Source organism: Dendrobates tinctorius, unplaced genomic scaffold, assembly GCF_039654945.1.
Source record: "Dendrobates tinctorius isolate UK_male_01 unplaced genomic scaffold, ASM3965494v1 ptg000353l, whole genome shotgun sequence".
Classification (NCBI taxonomy): Eukaryota; Metazoa; Chordata; class Amphibia; order Anura; family Dendrobatidae; genus Dendrobates; species Dendrobates tinctorius.
In genome coordinates, this window is record NW_027362019.1 from 2,123,129 (window position 1) to 2,142,901 (window position 19,773).

The 19,773-nt window shown below is 46.2% G+C and overlaps 1 protein-coding gene across 1 annotated transcript in view; it reads left to right on the top strand.

Moving 5' to 3' along the window:
* The window catches only part of LOC141075444 (amblin-like), a 51,891-nt gene that overhangs the window by 1,218 nt on the left and 30,900 nt on the right, over positions 1-19,773 (top strand). The window contains exon 2 of the mRNA XM_073562499.1: positions 12,891-13,088. Within this exon, the coding sequence (XP_073418600.1) occupies positions 12,891-13,088 (198 nt within the window). The remainder of the gene's footprint in view (positions 1-12,890; positions 13,089-19,773) is intronic.

Here is a 19,773-nt window from a genome sequence, read left to right on the forward strand (position 1 = left end):
CCCCCATGCTATTCAACATGTTAGCTGGGATCATATAGTAAACTGCAGCTGCGTAACGGGGCATATTTTATATTCACAACACAACTGCACCAATAAAACTGTAAGGGTAAGTTTCCACGGTCAGTAAACGCTGCGGATTGGACGCTGCGTACCTCCACAGCGTCCAATCCGCAGCGGCCAGATGTTACAGCATAGTGGAGGGGATTTCATGAAATCCCATCTCCACTATGCGTTCAGAGACGCCTCTGTCTTCCCTGCGTATACGCACATGCGGTGTGTCTTTACCGACCGCAGCATCTCAATTTATCCTGCGGAGACGCTCAGTCAATGAATGGTTCAATGAACACAAGGGGAATCACCGCACATACAAAAGCCGGCAGCGCTTTGGACAGAGTGGACATGTGCTGCATCCAAAGCGCTGCCGGTTTGTGCCCGGGGAAACATACCCTACCTTTGGAAAATTGCTGTAAAAATGTTACAATTTTGCTGCACTTTATATAAAGTCATTGCAAAAAATGCACCGAAGCAGTAACATAAAAACGTGGTGCATCTGAGACACCTCAGAAAGTAACACTGTCAACGTCAAGCAACCTGGAACTGCAATGCTGACAAGGGAGCATTCATTACATCTAGGAAAGGAAGTTTGATCATCGTCACAGATGGAGATTCTTTACTGTAAGAGCAGTGAGATTATGGAACTCTCTGTCGTATGATGTAATAACGGGTGATGTACTACAAAACTACAAAGAGTTCTGTGTTGTGAGTTCATTTTCCCCTTCACCGTCGATGTCTGATGAACTCCCTCTTCTGGTGAAGGAAGGTAGTGAGGCTGATTACCAAACACCTGATCTGGTAGATGATGACTGGGTGACTGGAATTGATGACTGGATATAAGGCAGCCGACGCCCTTCTGAGTCGCTGGTGATTTCTCTGCTGGATTCTTGGAGACCAGTCTGATTCCTGCTTCCCAAAGATAAGTTTTTGCTCTGCTATTGAACTTATTAGTTTTGTTTACCTTGTTTTTGGAGTTCAGCCATCCCCGGTCGGGGGTGTGTTGAGTTCCATTTTTGTCTCTGATCAGTTTTTCTCTTTGCTCTGTCTTCAGAATATACATGAGTGCTGATATAGTCATTTTGAAGTCCTAGCGACTTCAGGGCCTGTTTTTCCTATCAGACGGTTGGGACATTTTTTGGTAGGGTTTTTTACGGATTGCAGACAGCAGCTTTTCTATCCTGTAAGGTTTATAGGTAGCTTGGGCCCCATCGTTTGCTTAACCTATCTTTCTATATGTGTTAGTGTTTTCATCTTGCTTCACTGTCATTATATGTTGGGGGCTGCCTATTGCTTTGGGGTCTGCTCTGGGGCAGTTTAGATTTCCCCTTTCTTTCTTTAGGCCTATTTAGTTCTCCGGCTGTGATCGAGGGGTCTAGGGCATCGTAGGAACCCCCCACGGCTACTGTTAGTTGTTGTGGATAGGATCAGGGGTATGCAATCCAATAGCTACCAACCTCTCTGGTTTTCTGGACTTAGCTTGTATTTTTGTTTTTTCCTCCTTCAGTGACTCATTCATAACAGAATCACCAGCCATACCGCAGATCCTAGGGTACTCAATAGCAGGAAAAAATTGTAAAAAGGAGAAAAAAAAAGAAAAGAGTTTGTCAGAATTTTTTTTTTTGTGTGTATATTTTTTCCTCTATGTCTCTGAGGCCGTAGGGGGAATTTTTTTTTCTTTCTCAATGGAGATGAAGCAATTGTCTGATCATGTGGAGCAGCTCACTGCTGAAGTGCGGGGAATTTCCGCCTATCTTGCTCATTCACATGCTGCTGAACCAAAGATCCCTACTCCTGATGTGTTTTTTGGGGATCGGTCTAAATTTTTGAATTTTAAGAATTGGAAATTATTTTTTGCCTTGAAGCCTAACTCGTCGGGGAGCTCCACGCAGCAGGTTAAAATTGTCATCTCTTTGCTACGCCGCGATCCCCAGGATTGGGCGTTTTCTTTGAAACCTGATGATCCTATTCTAACTAATGTGAACGCATTTTTTCAAGCCTTGGGGTTGTTGTATGATGAACCTAATGCTATTGATCAGGCTGAAAAGGCCCTGTTGGCATTGAGCCAGGGTCGGGATTCTGCAGAGCTGTACTGTCAAAAATTCCGAAGGTGGGCGGTCCTTACTACCTGGAATGATGGTGCCTTGGCAGCTCTCTTTCGGAAGGGTTTGTCAGAAACCATAAAATACTATGGTGGGATTTCCTGTTCCCTCTGGTCTTGACGATTATATGTCATTAGCCATTCAGGTTGATCGGCGTTTGCGTGAACGCAAAACCTCACGAGAGGTGTTGCCACCTGTTGAACAAATGTCTGAACCTATGCAATGTGATAGAGTTTTGTCTAGGGCACAACGTCAGGAGTTCAGAAGGCGTAATAAGCTGTGTTTTTTCTGTGGTGATGCCTCGCATATTATTTCTGTCTGCCCTAAGCGAGAGAAACATTTTGCACACACATTTGCTGTGGGTGGTGTTCAACCTAAGTTTCTTCTGGCAATTACTCTGATCTGCTCCCTGTCCACATTTTCCGCTAAGGCTTTTGTGGATTCGGGAGCAGCTCTGAACCTGATGGACTTGGATTTTGCTAAACGTTGTGGACTTCCTATGACACCTCTGCGGACGCCTATCCCTTTGAGGGTTATTGATGCTACTCCTTTGGCGAAGAATAAACCTCAGTTTGGGACCCAGGTGGTAATGCGGGTCACCCCAGACCATCAAGAGAATTGCAGATTTTTGGTGTTGCATAATTTGCATGATACCATTGTTCTGGGGTTTCCCTGGTTGCAAATCCATAATCCAGTTTTGGATTGGAAATCTGTGTCTGTGGTGAGTTGGGGTTGTCGGTGTGCCCTTAGTGATGCTCCTGTTTTCTCCACCTCTCCCCAGTCGCATGATGTTCCTGACTAATTGGCTGATTTTTATGATGTATTTAGTGAGAGTAAGTCTGCGTCTTTGCCTCCTCATAGGAGTTATGACAGCAATTGAGCTGAGCCCGGGGTGTAAATTTCCCAAGGGTCGACTTTTCAATTTATCTGTACCCGAGCAAGAGGCTATGCGATCCTATATTAAGGAGTCGTTGGAGAAGGGTCATATTACACCATCCTCTTCACCCTTAGGTGCTGGGTTTTTTTTCGTGGCTAAGAAAGATGGGTTATTAAGGCCTTGTATTGACTATCGTTCCCTCAACAAAATTACTGTTAAATATCAGTATCCGTTACCCCTGATTTCTGATCTATTCTCCAGAGTTAAAGGTGCTTGCTGGTTTACAAAGCTTGACCTCAGGGGGCGTATAATCTTAGTTGTATTAAGCATGGGGATGAATGGAAGACGGCGTTTAATACTCTGGAGGGACATTTTGAGTAACTGGTGATGCCTTTTGGGCTCACTAATGCCCCTTCTGTCTTCCAGTGCTTCATGAATGATATTTTCCGAGACTTGGTGGATACATTTTTGATCATCTATCTGGATGATATTTTGATCTTTTCCAAGGATTGGGACTCTCATGTGGAACATGTTCGGACTGTGTTCCGGATTTTGAGGGAGAATTCCCTGTATGTCAAGGGATCGAAATGTCTTTTTGGTGTACAGAGGATTTCATTTTTGGGATTTATTTTGTCTCCGTCAACTATTGAAATGGACCCGGCCAAGGTACAGGCCATTTATGATTGGGTTCAGCCCACTTCTTTGAAGGCCCTCCAGAAGTTTTTGGGTTTTGCTAATTTTTATCGTAAATTTATAGCTAATTTTTCTGGTATTGCCAAACCATTGACTGATTTGACTAAGAAGGGTGCTGATGTGCTGAATTGGTCTCCGGAGGCTGTTTCTTCCTTTCAGGAGCTGAAGCGAAGGTTCACTTCTGCTCCGGTTTTGCGGCAACCTGATGTCTCACTCCCGTTTCAGGTAGAGGTGGACGCTTCTGAGATTGGTGCAGGAGCTGTTTTGTCCCAAAAAGATCCTGTAACATCTAAAATGAATCCCTGTGCTTTCTTTTCCCGAAAGTTCTCCCCATCCAAACGTAACTATGATGTGGGGAATCGGGAACTGTTAGCCATGAAATGGGCATTTGAGGAGTGGAGACATTGGTTGGAGGGAGCTAAACATCAAGTCGTGGTCCTTACTGACCACAAGAATTTGATTTACCTGGAGTCGGCCAAACGCTTGAATCCTAGACAGGCTAGGTGGGCCTTGTTTTTCACACGTTTTGATTTTGTGGTCTCTTTTCTTCCGGGCACTAAGAATGTCAAGGCAGACGCCCTCTCTAGGAGTTTCTTTGCTGATTCTCCAGTTGTGACTAAGCCTGCTACCATCTTAGGTGAGGGGGTAGTTCTTTCTGCCATCTCGCCTGATTTGAGACGTGCTCTGGAAGAATTTCAGGAGGACAAACCTGAGCGTTGTCCCATTGGAAAATTGTATGTTTCTGACCAGTGGAGGAAGAGAGTGATGTCTGAAGTTCATTGCTCTGCATTGGCTGGTCATCCAGGTATTTTTGGTACTAGAGATTTGGTGAGTCAGTCAGTCTTTTTGGTGGCCCGCCTTGTCTCGTGATGTCAGGAATTTTGTGCAGTCCTGTGGGACTTGCTCCCGGTCTAAACCTTGTTCTCGCTCTAGTGGGTTGTTGATGCCTTTGCCGGTGCCCAGGAGGCCATGGACCCATATTTCAATGGATTTTATCTCTCATATGCCTGTCTCTCAGAGAATGACTGTTATTTGGGTGATTTGTGATAGATTCTCTAAGGCTACTTTCACACATCAGGTTTTCGGCGTCAGGCGCGATCCGGCGTCGTGCCGGAATGCCGGATCCGGCAAATGTTTTGTAAAACCTGATGTGCCGGATCCGTCTTGTTCTTGACAGACAAAACCGGATCCGTCTCATCCGGTTCATCCGTTTTTCTATCCGTTTTTCTACGGATTACGCCGGATCTGGTTTTTAAAATTGACCCTTGTGGCCTTTCGAACAGGATTGGCTACTGGAAAACTATATATAGCATGTTCCTACAGCCCTTCTTTGACAGGTTGTAGTGGGCAGAGCTACTGAGCATGCTCAGACCAAAAAAACCGGATCCGGCCACCGGATCCGGCTTTCGCCGGATCAGGCGCATTGCGGCGCTCATAGGCTTTCATTGTGTGAAAAAGACGGACGCGCCGGATCCGGCGTGTCCGGCTTTTTCGCCGGAGACAAAAAACGTTACAGTAGCCGTTTTTTCCAGACGCCGGATCGCGATATATTGCCGGATCCGGCGAAAACCGGATGAAACGCATGGCCATCCAGCGCGATCCGGCGCAAATGCAAGTCAATGGGGGGGAAACCGGATCCGGCATTGCATTTCGCCGGATCCGGTTTCTGTCAAAAGCGCCGGATCGCGCCTGACGGCGAAAACCTGATGTGTGAAAGAGGCCTAAGATGGTCCATCTTGTACCACTCCCTAAGTTGCCATCTTCCTCAGAGTTGGTGCCCTTGTTTTTGCAACAGGTGGTTCGCTTGCACGGGATTCCTGAGGACATTGTATCTGACAGAGGAGTTCAGTTTGTGTCTAGATTTTGGAGGACTTTCTGTTCCAAGCTGGGAATTCAGTTGTCCTTCTCCTCTGCGTTTCACCCTCAGACCATGGGCAGACGGAGAGAACAAACCAGACTTTGGAGTCGTATTTGAGATGTTTTATTTCTGCTGATCAGGATGATTGGGTTTCATTTTGCCCTTGGCCGAATTTGCTTTAAATAATAGAGCTAGTTCTGCCACTTTGATGTCACCTTTTTTTTGTAACTTTGGGTTTCATCCTCGATTCTCTTCAGGGCAGGTGGAGCCTTCTGCCTGCCCAGGTGTTGACACTGTGGTGGAGAGAATGCACCAGATCTGGGACCAAGTGGTGGATAAGTTGTCTCTCTCCCAGGAAAAGGCCCAGCGGTTTTCCAACCGGCATAGGACCATTGGTCCCCAGTTTAAGGTGGGTGATATGGTTTGGTTGTCATCAAAGAATATCGCTATGAAGGTGGCTTCTCCAAAGTTTAAACCTAAATTTATTGGACCTTACAAGATTTTGGAGATTCTTAATCCAGTCTCTTTTCGATTGGCTCTTCCTGTTACATTTAAGATCTATAACGTGTTTCATAAGTCTCTGTTAAAGAGGTTTGTTGAGCCAGTAGTTCCTGTAGTGGCACCTCCTGACCCGGTATTGGTTGAAGGTAATGTGCAATATGAGGTTGAGAAGATACTGGATTCTCGCCTGGCTAGACAGAGACTCCAGTATTTGGTTAAATGGAAGGGTTATGGCCAGGAGGATAATTCTTGGGTCCCTGCATCTGATATTCATGCCGAAAGATTGGTTCGTGCCTTTCATCGGGCCCATCCTGATCGCCCTGGTGGCGTGGATGAGGGTTCGGTGACCCCTCCTCAAGGGGGAGGTACTGTTGTGAGTTCATTTTCCCCTTCACCGTCGATGTCTGATGAACTCCCTCTTCTGGTGAAGGAAGGTAGTGAGGCTGATTACCAAACACCTGATCTGGTAGATGATGACTGGGTAACAGGAACTTCTGACTGGATATAAGGCAGCCGACGTCCTTCTGAGTGGCTGGTGATTTCTCTGCTGGATTCTTGGAGACCAGTCTGATTCCTGCTTCCCAAAGATAAGTTTTTGCTCTGCTATTGAACTTATTAGTTTTGTTTTGTTTACCTTGTTTTTGGAGTTCAGCCATCCCCGGTCGGGGGTGTGCTGAGTTCCATTTTTGTCTCTGATCAGTTTTTCTCTTTGCTCTGTCTTCAGAATATACATGAGTGCTGATATAGTCATTTTGAAGTCGTAGCGACTTCAGGGCCTGTTTTTCCTATCAGACGGTTGGGACATTTTTTGGTAGGGTTTTTTATGGATTGCAGACAGCAGCTTTTCTATCCTGTCCTTTTTAGTTAGCTTGGGCCCCATCGTTTGCTTAACCTATCTTTCTATGTGTGTTAGTGTTTTCATCTTGCTTCACCATCATTATATGTTGGGGGCTGCCTATTGCTTTGGGGTCTGCTCTGGGGCAGTTTAGATTTCCCCTTTCTTTCTTTAGGCCTATTTAGTTTTCTGGCTGTGATCGAGGGGTCTAGGGCATCGTAGGAACCCCCACGGCTACTGTTAGTTGTTGTGGATAGGGTCAGGGGTCTGCAATCCGATAGCTACCAACCTCTCCGGTTTTCTGGACTTAGCTTGTATTTTTGTTTTTTTCCTCCTTCGGTGACTCATTCATAACAGTTCTGGACGCCTAATATAATATTGTAGATGATGGTCACTGTTTCTTTGATGGACTTTGATCCTGGGAACCCGTCTGATTGCCAAATGTAGAGTCGGGAAGGAATTTTTCTCCTAACATGGACCCATTAGTGTCTGTTCCTTGGGGTTTTTGCCTTCCTCTGGATCAACATGGTGGGGTGTAGGTTGAATGCGATGGACTAAGGACTAGTCAAGATATGAGCCATGAAACATCCAGTATCACAAACAAACAATATGGTTTCTTTAATATAGAGGTGTAAGGACGTATCCAATAAGACAGACAAGGGCCAGAACTGTGACTCCATGCTGGCCACAATGGGTCTGCCTGGAGGGTCCTCCAATCCTTGTGTAGCCGTGAGAGTATAGAGCAGGTGTAAGGACGTATCCAATAAGACAGACAAGGGTCAGAACTGTGACTCCATGCTGGCCACAATGGGTCTGCCGGGAGGGTCCTCCAATCCTTGTGTAGCCGTGAGAGTATACAGTTGTGGCCAAAAGTATTGACACTCCTGCAATTCTCTCAGATAATACTCAGTTTCTTCCTGAAAATGATTGCAAACACAAATTCTTTGGTATTATTATCTTCATTTAATTTGTCTTAAATGAAAAAACACAAAAGAGAATGAAGCAAAACATTGATCATTTCACACAAAACTCCAAAAATGATCCAGCCAAAAGTATTAGCACCCTCAGCCTAATACTTGGTTCCACAACCTTTAGCCAAAATAACTGCGACCAACCGCTTCCGGTAACCATCAATGAGTTTCTTACAATGCTCTGCTGGAATTTTAGACCATTCTTCTTTGGCAAACTGCTCCAGGTCCCTGATATTTGAAGGGTGCCTTCTCCAAACTGCCATTTTTAGATCTCTCCACAGGTGTTCTATGGGATTCAGGTCTGGACTCATTGCTGGCCACTTTAGAAGTCTCCAGTGCTTTCTCTCAAACCATTTTCTAGCGCTTTTTGAAGTGTGTTTTGGGTCATTGTCCTGCTGGAAGACCCATGACCTCTGAGGGAGACCCAGCTTTCTCACACTGGGCCCTACATTATGCTGCAAAATTTGTTGGTAGTCTTCAGACTTCCTAATGCCATGCACACGGTCAAGCAGTCCAGTGCCAGAGGCAGCAAAGCAACCCCAAAACATCAGGAAACCTCCGCCATGTTTGACTGTAGGGACCGTGTTCTTTTCTTTGAATGCCTCTTTTTTCTAGTTTAAACTCTATGTTGATGCCTTTGCCCAAAAAGCTCTACTTTTGTCTCATCTGACCAGAGAACATTCTTCCAAGAGTTTAGGCTTTTTCAGGTAAGTTTTGGCAAACTCTAGCCTGGCTTTTTTATGTCTCGGGGTAAGAATTGGGGTCTTCCTGGGTCTCCTACCATACAGTCCCTTTTCATTCAGACGCCGACGGATAGTACGGGTGGACATGTTGTACCCTCGGACTGCAGGGCAGCTTGAACTTGTTTGGATGTTAGTCGAGGTTCTTTATCCAACATCCGCACAATCTTGCGTTGAAATCTCTTGTCAATTTTTCTTTTCCGTCCACATCTAAGGAGGTTAGCCACAGTGCCATGGGCTTTACACTTCTTGATGACACTGCACACGGCAGACACAGGAATATTCAGGTCTTTGGAGATGGACTTGTAGCCTTGAGATTGCTCATTCTTCCTCACAATTTGGTTTCTCAAGTCCTCAGACAGTTCTTTGGTCTTCTTTCTTTTCTCCATGCTCAATGTGGTTCACACAAGGACACAGGACAGAGGTTGAGTCAACTTTAATCCATGTCAACTGGCTGCAAGTGTGATTTAGTTATTGCCAACACCTGTTAGGTGCCACAGGTAAGTTACAGGTGCTGTTAATTACACAAATTAGAGAAGCATCACATGATTTTTCGAACAGTGCCAATACTTTTGTCCACCCTCTTTTTTATGTTTGGTGAGAAATTATATCCAATTTGGCTTTAGGACAATTCTCTTTGTGTTTTTTCATTTAAGACAAATTAAATGAAGATAATAATACCAAAGAATTTGTGATTGCAATCATTTTCAGGAAGAAACGGAGTATTATCTGACAGAATTGCAGAGGTGTCAATACTTTTGGCCACAACTGTATATAGAACAGGTGTAAGGACGTATCCAATAAGACAGACAAAGGTCTGAACTCTGACTCCATGCTGGCCACAATGTGTCTGCCGGGAGGGTCCTCCAATCCTTGTGTATCCACGAGAGTATACGCTCGTTTACAGAACAAGGGTAATCAGCCTCTCCTGTACAAGATATTCACACAAACCATTAGCAATCACAAAAAAACAAAATGCCCCCCCTGTGAGTCTCCCGATGGGGACATAAACCTCTCCAGCACTTATTTCACTAGTGTGCTTGTCTCTGTCCATGGTAACTGATGCACCCTTGTCGGCCATCTTGCATAGTATTGATGGATTTCAGGGCCCTCACAGGGAAGAATGAAGGTCCCTTATTTAATAAGGTCAGATCATCACTGTTAAGTATTTTATCAGTTATTTTTTCCTCTAATCCTGGAGTGACTTCTAGTTCTCTGATGGATTCCTCCTCGGGGGACAACTCCCTGGACAGTTTCTTACCATGGGTTATGCTGCCTCCTCGTCGCTTTCTCTTCTACTATTCTTCATCTGAACATGCAAATGTATTACTATCCATAGTCTCACTTGTCAAATCTCTAAGGGTACAAGAGGATTCAGGGGTGTGCAAATATGGAAAAGTGGTGACTTCCATTTTGTAATCACAGAATGCATTGCACCATCCCTCAGACCCGAGCTTTCATGGGGCAACTCTACACGATATGGCCAATAAAACCAAAAGAAGTATCCAAGGCACCGAGTATATTCCTCATGAAAATTCTTCATTGTGCAAGACATACAAAAATTACAGATTTCAACATGGCCATTTTCAAGCCATAAATTGGAAAAACACGATTCAGTCAGAGAGAGACATACCATGCTAGTTATGGTGAGACATCCATGGGCCGCTCCTCATCTCTCATCCTCCCGTCCATCTCCATTGTAATGGATGTACGTCTCATCCGCAGAGGCGTCACTTAGGGTCAGTGACCAATTCTATTGCAGATTACATTCATCCAGAAAGACATTTGTCCAATACTATTATGTTTAGCAATGGTCGCTTACCCCAGTGGCACATGTCTAGAAGAAACATCATGGAGCTAAAGCACCGCATCCAGCACCCACATGTGAGGAAGTCGCAATAGGGCTGGCCGCGTTCAAACATTGTCACATCTGAGATCAGACCAGAGGACGGTGTCACCAAGACACTGGCAGAGTCCCACACTGGGTTCATGACACCGCAGCACCGGTCACGTGACCATTAATATAATCACACAGTGGTCGTCTCCAAAGTCAACATCAGCCACGTGATCAAACACTGGTCACATACCAGGTACCCCTGACATCACCGTGCATGACAAACTTAATTTCAATAATATGTGACCTCCTTAGAGGGTCACTTCCAATAGACGCTACAGATTTTGGGTGTACTGAGCATATTGGGCACTGCAGGTGGACTGCTCTTGTCATACAGAGGATATTGAGTATCTTTAGGTAACTTGCACTTACTATGCAGAAGATATTGTGTATCTACAGGAGGACTGCTAATGGTCTACAGAGAAGATTAGGTATGTGGATGGATTCCTCTTACGATCCACTAATCATTGTGCAGATATCACCTCCACAGTCACTTTCACTATTTACGGTTCTCTATGTGACCTCCCCTGCTTACTTTATTACGTAATCTTACTAGTGTGGCCCATCAGTATCCTCCCTTGCTCTGGTGCCCCTTTAGTATCTTCCCTTGTTCTGATGGTCACTCGGCATCCTCCCCTGTTCTAGTGGCCCCTCGTTATCTTCCCTTTCTCTGGTGGCCCCTCTGTATCCTGCTCTATTGGCCACTCGGTACCTCCCCTGCTCTGATAGTCCCTCAATATCCTCCCCTGCTCTGGTGACCCCTTGATATCCTCCCCTGCTCTGGTGATCCTTGGTATCCTCTCATGCTCTGGTGCTCCCTCTGTATCCTCCCATGCTCTTGTCTCCCCTCAGTATCATCCCCTGGTCTGGTGGCCCATCGGTATCCTCCTCTGCTTTGGTGGCCCCTCGGTATCCTCCCCTGCTTGGGTGGCCACTTGGTATCTTCCCTTGCTCTGATGGCCTCTGTATCCTCCCCTGCTCTAATGGCCAATCTGTACCTCCCCTGCTCTGGTAACCCATCGGTATCTTCACGTGCTCTGGTGACCCCTTGATAGCAACCCTGTTCTAGTGGCCCCTAAATAGCCAACCCTGTTATGGTAGCCCCTCTGTATTTTTCCCTGCTCTGGTGGCACCTCAGTAACTCCCCTGCTCTGGTAGCCCCTTCGTATCCTCACATACTCTGCTGGCCCCTCGGTATCCTAGCTTGCTCTGGAAGCTTCCTCGGTCTCCTCCCCTGCTCTGGTGGCCCCTCTGTATCCTCCCCTGCTGTAGTGACCGATCCGTATCCTCCCCTGCTCTGGTGGTCCCTCATTAGCCTTCCCTGTTCTGGTGGCACCTCAGTAACCTCCCCTTCTCTTGTAGCCTGTCAGTATCCTCCCCTGCTCTGGTGGCCCCTCTGTATCATGTCTCACTATGGTGACCCCTCGATATCCTCCCCTGCTCTGGTGGCTCCTCAATATCCTCCCCTGCTCTGTTGTCATCTTGATATCCTCCTCTGCTATGGTGGCCCCTCTGTATCCTCCCATGCTCTGATGGCCCTTTGGTAACTCCCCTGCTCTGGTGGTCCTTTGGTATCCTCCCTTGTTCTACTGGCCCATCAGTATCCTACCCTGCTCTAATGGCCCCTCTGCATATTCCTCTCTGGTGGCCCTGCACTAGCCTCCACTGCTCTGGTGGCCCCTCATTAGCCTCCCCTGCTCTATTGGCCCCTCAGTACCTTCCTCTACACTGATGGGCCCTTGGTATCCTCCCATGCTCTTTTTGCTCCTCGGTATCCTCCCCTTCTCTTATAGCCACTCAGTATCTTCTCCTGCTATGGTGGCCCCTCGGTATCATTCCCTGTTTTGATGGTACCTCGGTATCCTTTATTGCTCTGGTGTTCCTTTGGTTTCCTCCCCTGCTCTGGTGACCCCTCATTAGCCTCCCCAGTTCTGGCAGCCCCTAAGTAACCTTCCCTGCTCTTGTGGCCTCTTAGTATCCTCCCCTGTTCTGGTAAACTCTCAGTATCATCCCCTGCACTGGTGGCCCCTTGGTTTTCTTTCCTTGGTCTGGTGGCCCATTGGTATCGTCCCCTGCTCTGGTGGTCCCTCAGTACCCCCCCTTCTGAGATGGCCAATAGGTATTCTTCCCATCTCTGGTGGTCCCTCATTAGCCTCATCTGCTCTAGTGGCCCTTGAGTACCTCCCCTGCTCTGGTGGTGCCTCAGTACCTTTCTCTACACTGGTGGCACCTTGGTATCCTCCCAAGCTCTGATGGTGTTTTGGTATCCTGCCCCGCTCTGATAGCATTTCAGTACCTCCCCTGCTCTGGTGGTCCCTCAGTACCTCCCCTGCTCTGGCATAACCTTTTCATTTTTCTGTTCTTACAGCGCATGCTTCTGCTTGTGGGAGTATGGTGGAGGAAGAACCCAGTGGGAAAGAAGTTAACTGGGTATATCAGTATTCTCAAGACTCCTGCAAAATCATCCGACAAAACGTCCCATCCGATGGAGTAATTACCTTTAGGACTGAGAAGGATTGCATGCACAACTGTTCCCGAGTGTACAGCAGCCTGTACCCCCCTGGAGGTGAGCTGCGTCTAACAGAGGGGGAAAGGGCATACAGGCAGACCCCAAATCTGTTATAGAATCTGTAGAAAAGGGTCCAGAAACACCAGTCTGCATGACATCTATAATGCCCGCCTGTAAGGCTAGGTTCACATTTGCATTTGATTCTGCAGCGCATCATCCGCATTCCCAAACGCAAGCAAAAACGCATGCAAACACATGTTAATGCAGCGTTTTTTATCTGCATCAACTTACACATGACGGCAAAAAGCCGCAGCATTTACATGCGTGTGTATGCGCTTTTATGCGCATGCGTTTGAAATTTCCAATTTTTTCCAGTAGCTTTTCCTTGACATCAGACACCCAGTAGGCATGTCTCATGGGATTTCTATATATAGACACACTGCACTGAGGAAATCCTCATCTTTGGCTGCTGAATCTAGCTGCAAGATGGATCTTAACCTGCACAGCTTCCTAGATCTGGATTTCCAATTGAAGTTGGCTGCTGCCTTTGCTTGTCAAGAACACAGAAGAGAAAGACCGAGATGACGTCGTCGTTGCTATTGGCAACACCCCATCCTTGAACTCCTCGAGAGCCATGGAGCCTACCACTCCTTGTACACCGAGCTGCATCAAACCCCGGAGAAGTTTTTTGACTACACAAGGATGTCGCAACAGAACTTCCATGACTTGCTGCTACGTGTCCAAGGATCCATCACCAGGCAGGACACACAGCTCCGCCGAGCAATTCCTGCTGAGGAACGTCTCTTGGTCACCCTGAGGTACATAGTATTGAAAAAGAAACTCCTGTCACAAATAACCCTATGCAGTGTACTGATTTTTGTTTTTCATTTTCTTTTCAGCAGATTCCGGGCTACTGGAGAGACATTGTCATCGTTGCATTTTCAGTTCCAGATTGGGGTATCCACCCTTTCTGGGATTATTGTAGACACTTGTCGTGCTTTAGTTGGCATTCCGCCGAAAGAATACCTCCCCCAACCCACAAGTGAACTCCGGATTGAAAATGCTTCCAAATTCCAGGAAATTTGCAATATTCCTAACTGTGGGGGGGGGGGGCTGTGGACAGCAAACACATTAGGATTATGAAACCAGCTGGAAGTGGAGCACAGTACTTCAATTATAAAAAAAATATTTTTCCATTGTTCTAATGGCTATTGCAGATGCCGATTGTAGACGTGGACATTGACTCATTTGGACGAGGCAATGACTCGCAGATGTTCAAAAACTCAGACATGAGCCAATGTATATATGGGAATGATTTTAATGTGTGCCAACCTCATTAAACCATACTTTAGTGGAAACTTAAATCACACAAAAAAAATTTCAACTACAGACTGACAAGGGCACGAAGAACCGTGGAGTGTGCATTTGGATTGCTGGTATTGAAATGGCGCATTTTGTGCACATCCATTATTCTAAAAATTGACGATATTGATGAGGTTGTGAAAGCTTGTGTTGTTCTGCACAACTACATCATGGTAAAAGAGCAACCAAGCTTACAGTCATGGCCAAAAGTTTTGAGAATGACACAAATATAATATATTCACATGATCTGCTGGCCTCTGGTTTTTATGTGTGTTTGTCAGATGTTTTTATCACATACAGAAATATAATTGCAATCATATTATGAGTAGCAAAAGGTTATATTGACAGTTAGAATGAGTTAATGCAGCAAGTCAATATTTGCAGTGTTGACCCTTCTTCTTCAGGACCTCAGCAATTCTCCCTGGCATGCTCTCAATCAACTTCTGGATCAAATCCTGACTGATAGCAGTCCATTCTTGCAAAATCAATGCTTTTATTTTGTCTGAATTTGAAGGTTTTTGTTTGTCCACCCGTCTCTTGATGATTGACCACAAGTTCTCAATGGGATTAAGATCTGGGGAGTTTCCAGGCCATGGTCCCAAAATCTCTATGTTTTGTTCCCTGTGCCATTTAGTTATCACCTTTGCTTTATGGCAAGGTGCTCCATCATGTTGAAAAAGGCATTGTTGATCGCCAAACTGCTCTTGGATGGTTGGGAGAAGTTGCTCTCGGAGGACATTCTGGTACCATTCTTTATTCATGGCTGTGTTTTTAGGCAAGACTGAGAGAGAGCCCATTCCCTTGGCTGAGAAGCAACCCCACACATGAATGGTTTCAGGATGCTTGACAGTTGGCATGAGACAAGACTGGTGGTAGCGCTCACCTGGTCTTCTCCGAATAAGCCATTTTCCAGATCTCCCAAACAATCGAAAAGGGGATTCATCAGAGAAAATGACTTTACCCCAGTCCTCAGCAGTCCACTCCCTGTACCTCTTGCAGAATATCAGTCTGTCCATGATGTTTTTTCTGGAGAGAAGTGGCTTCTTTGCTGCCCTCCTTGAGACCAGGCCTTGCTCCAAGAGTCTCCGCCTCACAGTGTGTGAAGATGCACTCACACCTGCCTGCTGCCATTCCTGAGCAAGCTCTGCACTGCTGGTAGCCCGATCCCGCAGCTGAAACACTTTTAAAAGACGGTCCTGGCGCTTGCTGGTCTTTCTTGGGCGCCCTGGAGCCTTTTTCGCAACAAGGGAACCTCTCTCCTTGAAGTTCTTGATGATGCGATAGATTGTTGACTGAGGTGCAATCTTTCTAGCTGCGATACTCTTCCCTGTTAGGCCATTTTTGTGCAGTGCAATGATGACTGCACGTGTTTCTTTAGAGATAACCATGGTTAACAGAAGAGAAACAATGATGCCAAGCACCAGCCTCCTTTTAAAGTGTCCAGTGGTGTCATTCTTACTTAACCATGACAGATTGATCTCCAGCCCTGTCCTCATCAACACCCACACCTGTGTTAATGGAGCAATCACTGAAACGATGTTAGCTGGTCCTTTTAAGGCAGGGCTGCAATGATGTTGAAATGTGTTTTGGGGGATAAAGTTAATTTTCTAGGCAAATATTGACTTTGCAAGTAATTGCTGTTAAGCTGATCACTCTTTATAACATTCTGGAGTATATGCAAATTGCCATTAGAAAAAATGAAGCAGTAGACTTTGTAAAAATTAATATTTGTGTCATTCTCAAAACTTTTGGCCATGACTGTACAACCTAAGGAACCTGTTACATTGCATTATTACCAATTTCACCCTCTGAGAACAGTGGAAGTTGCCCAGATGAGGGATAAGTTTGCTGCTTATTTTGTTTCAGATAATGGATGTGTGACCTGGCAAGACAAAATGATTTAAGCCACTAAAATGTACCTGTTATGTTTTGTACCTGTTATGTTTAAAACATACCTGTAATGTCAAATAATACATACCTGTTATGTTTAAATGTACCTGTGATGTTAAAATGGAAATGTAAGGTAAAAATTCACCCCTAATGTTTGCCGAGTTAAATTTAAACGACCTTCCCTCAAAAAAAAAGTGTGTTTGTGTCGGCGACTGCGCATAAAGATAAAAAAACTCACAAGATATAGTGCTAACCAAATACAACTTTTATTTTCAAGATTTTTTTCTTAAAAAAGGGGTGATTTGTTTTTTCTTCGGGGTTTACGTGAGGGTGAAATGGGTAGGACCTTGGGGGTGAGGAGCTGTGAGGATTGGGTGGTAGTTGATGAGGAAGGTGTTACAGGGGAAGGGTCTACAGGAGACGGAGCAACCAATTGGCAGTGGAGACATTGGGGATAGATGACAAAGTGGAATCATGGGAATCGATAGACAAACTGGAAGGGACAGACAGAGACACAAGGGAAGGTAGTGACAAATTGGTAGGTGAGGCTGGAGGTGGTGGGTTCAAGTTGGGCAAATTTTTTAGCTCCTGGTTCTGGTCCTGATGCAAAGATTTTTTTTGCGCTTCGCTTTTCTTGGCTGAGTGGGAGTGCTGGGCTCTGTAGCAGTCATCTAGCATGGTGCTGGACTGGGCCGCATTGTGGATACTGCTGGCTCCAGGGGTGCTGAAATAGGCAGGGCTGCTGAACTGGGAGCATCGTTGATCCTGCTGGCTGCATGGGTGCTGGACTCTGGAGCATGGTGGATGCTGCCGGTTGCAAGGTTGATGAACTTGGCAGCGTGGTCGCCCAATGAACTGGAGGCGGTGGTGGTGGCGGAAAGTTCAGTGCTGTGGGAGCTGGAAAGTAGATTGTCTGCTGGTAATATCCTCCGGCCTGTTGATTGTAGGATTGGGACGGCTGCTGGGACTGCTGCTGCTGCTGCTGTAATGCGTGGCTGTAAGCAACCTGGCAGGCCTGCATGACGTTCAGCTGGAGTTGAGGCGTAAGGTTTTCTGACACGCCCCGCTCAATTGCAGAAAAAAAATGTTGCGCCGGTCTCTCAAGGTTGGCTTCCAGGTGGTCAATGTGATTGTTGACTTCCTTGAACCATCGCTTCACTCTGTCAGCAATCCCATCCTGGAAGACCGAGCTTAAGTGCATAAACTCGGACATGGCTGACCTCTCCCAGGCCCTCTGCCGATGACGAGAAGACCCAGCAAAAGCAGAGGCAGAGGGCTGGAAGAGGGGAAAACCTGATAGCCTGGCTGCCTCTTCCCCAGCCTGTGTAGCCTGCAAGGTTGCTCCATCGCTGGTGGATGACTGGGACTATGTCTGTCCAGTGGCTGGTAGATGAGGGGCCGCTTCAACCGAGGAGACTCCGGGTTGTGTGCAAACACCAAGGTTGTGTTGTGCTGCTGCAGGTTCTGTGTGTGGAAAAAAAAATTAAACATTGGTAAAAAGAAAAAAAAAATTATATACTTACGTTCGCTGAGCAAGCGTAGGCCTCAGAAAGGCAAGGTCCCGGTGGTACTTGTATTTCCGGAGCCTTGCAGCAGAACCACTTCGAACCCGAACCTCCTCTCTCATGTCCTTGTTGAGGCAGTCCTTCATCGAGCGCCAACGGATTTTGATTCGCTTCACTGTGAAAAAAGAGAATTAGAAAACAATGCACATCCATTCACAGGTTCACTGCCGGTCCAGACCACATTGCAATACTTACCAAAATCCATTCTGTCTCGCGGCATGTCACGGTCCCAACCAGGCAGCAGCGATGTTGCCACTTCTTCCCAGAGCCGTCGAATCACCACATTGTCAGAGTGCTGACGGTCACGGGTGTCCCACAACAGTACTCGATCTTGCACAAGGTGGATAAGTTGTTCGTTATCTATATCCAGTGTGGCTTCTTCCCGTTGTGAAACCTATAGATAAAATAGAAAAAAAAAAGAATTTTAAGTAAAACTGAAAAAAAATGAATTACAACTCTGATGAAAGGGATACTTACACCCCGTCTTTCCTCCTGAAACACATGAGCCCGATGACCCTGGGAAGAATCCTCTCCACTGGACTGCTCCTGCTCCTCATTACTGCCAGGTACCTGTAAAGAAATTACATGATTTAACACATGTGGAGTATTGCCAGTCACTACATACCAATCAGTAAAGCGAATGTGTTTACATAATCTCTGTCCGGTCACCCTGGGAAGAAGTCTGCTCTTCACTTGAGAACGTTATGAAGAGCAGGCAGCAGTCAAGTGAAACACTACAGAAAAGAACAGAAGAAAAATTAAACTTGTAAAGATCCAAAAACAAATGGACAACAATACTTACATTACAGGCAGTAGTCCAACACCACAGCAGTCAGCACAGGCCAAGTATTCAGAGAGACAGACATTTCCAAAGCTTCTATACTTACTTAGACAGTGATGTCCTCACCATGACAGAAAACAGCACCAGGAGACAAACTGGAGAAACCCGCTGCATCGAGAGACACCCACTTTGTGAGGGAGGGAGACATTTTCTAAGGTTCTATACTTACATAGCCAGTGTTGTGGTATCGTCCAGAGAGTTATGGCCTTGCGGTGTCCACACTTCCTTATATAGAGCTCTCAATTATCAGGTGGATGAATCACTTCCTGGACCAAAAAAATGCATGTGTATAGAACGCATGTGCGTACGCATGTCTTTGTGTACGCATGCGTTTCCATAGCCAGCAATGCGTTATTTGACGCAATCATCCGATACGCAAGACTGCATATTTGCCGGATTTTTGCTGCTTCCAATATTCCAACATGATGCATTCACCGGACCCCGCTGCACGCCAAAAAACAATGCATGCATACGCTGACGCATGCGAACTGATGCAAACGCATGCCCCTGTGTACACTATGTTAGAGATAGGAAAACATGACGCATGCTGATTACTGCGGATGAAACGCTGCGCAAACAGATGCAAATGTGAAAGCAGCCTAACAGAAGAGTGCAATGCACCATGGGAATGAGAACCCACACCCATGAGCCGACAGCCGAGAGCCCCCACCCGAGAGCCCCCAACATGGAGTAACAGGTGAATATTTCCTCAACATACTCCACTATTCATACACAGCCGCCATCAGTGTAGTATGGGTGACAGGTTTTCAGCCTTGCCCCTGTACTGACAACCTGCCTGTATACATGTGAGAGGTTGTCAGCCTTGCACCCTGGTGATGATATCACTGGTATAATGACCTGAAACCACACCCCTTATACTCCAGCACCGGCCCCTCATATATTAGTTCTGACAACCAGCCTGTATACATGTGAGAGGTTGTCAGACTCGCCCCCTGGTGATGATATCACTGGTATAATGACCTGAAACCACACCCCTTATACTCCAGCACCAGCCCCTCATATATTACTTCTGACAACCAGCCTGTATACATGTGAGAGGTTGTCAGCCTCGCCCCCTGGTGAT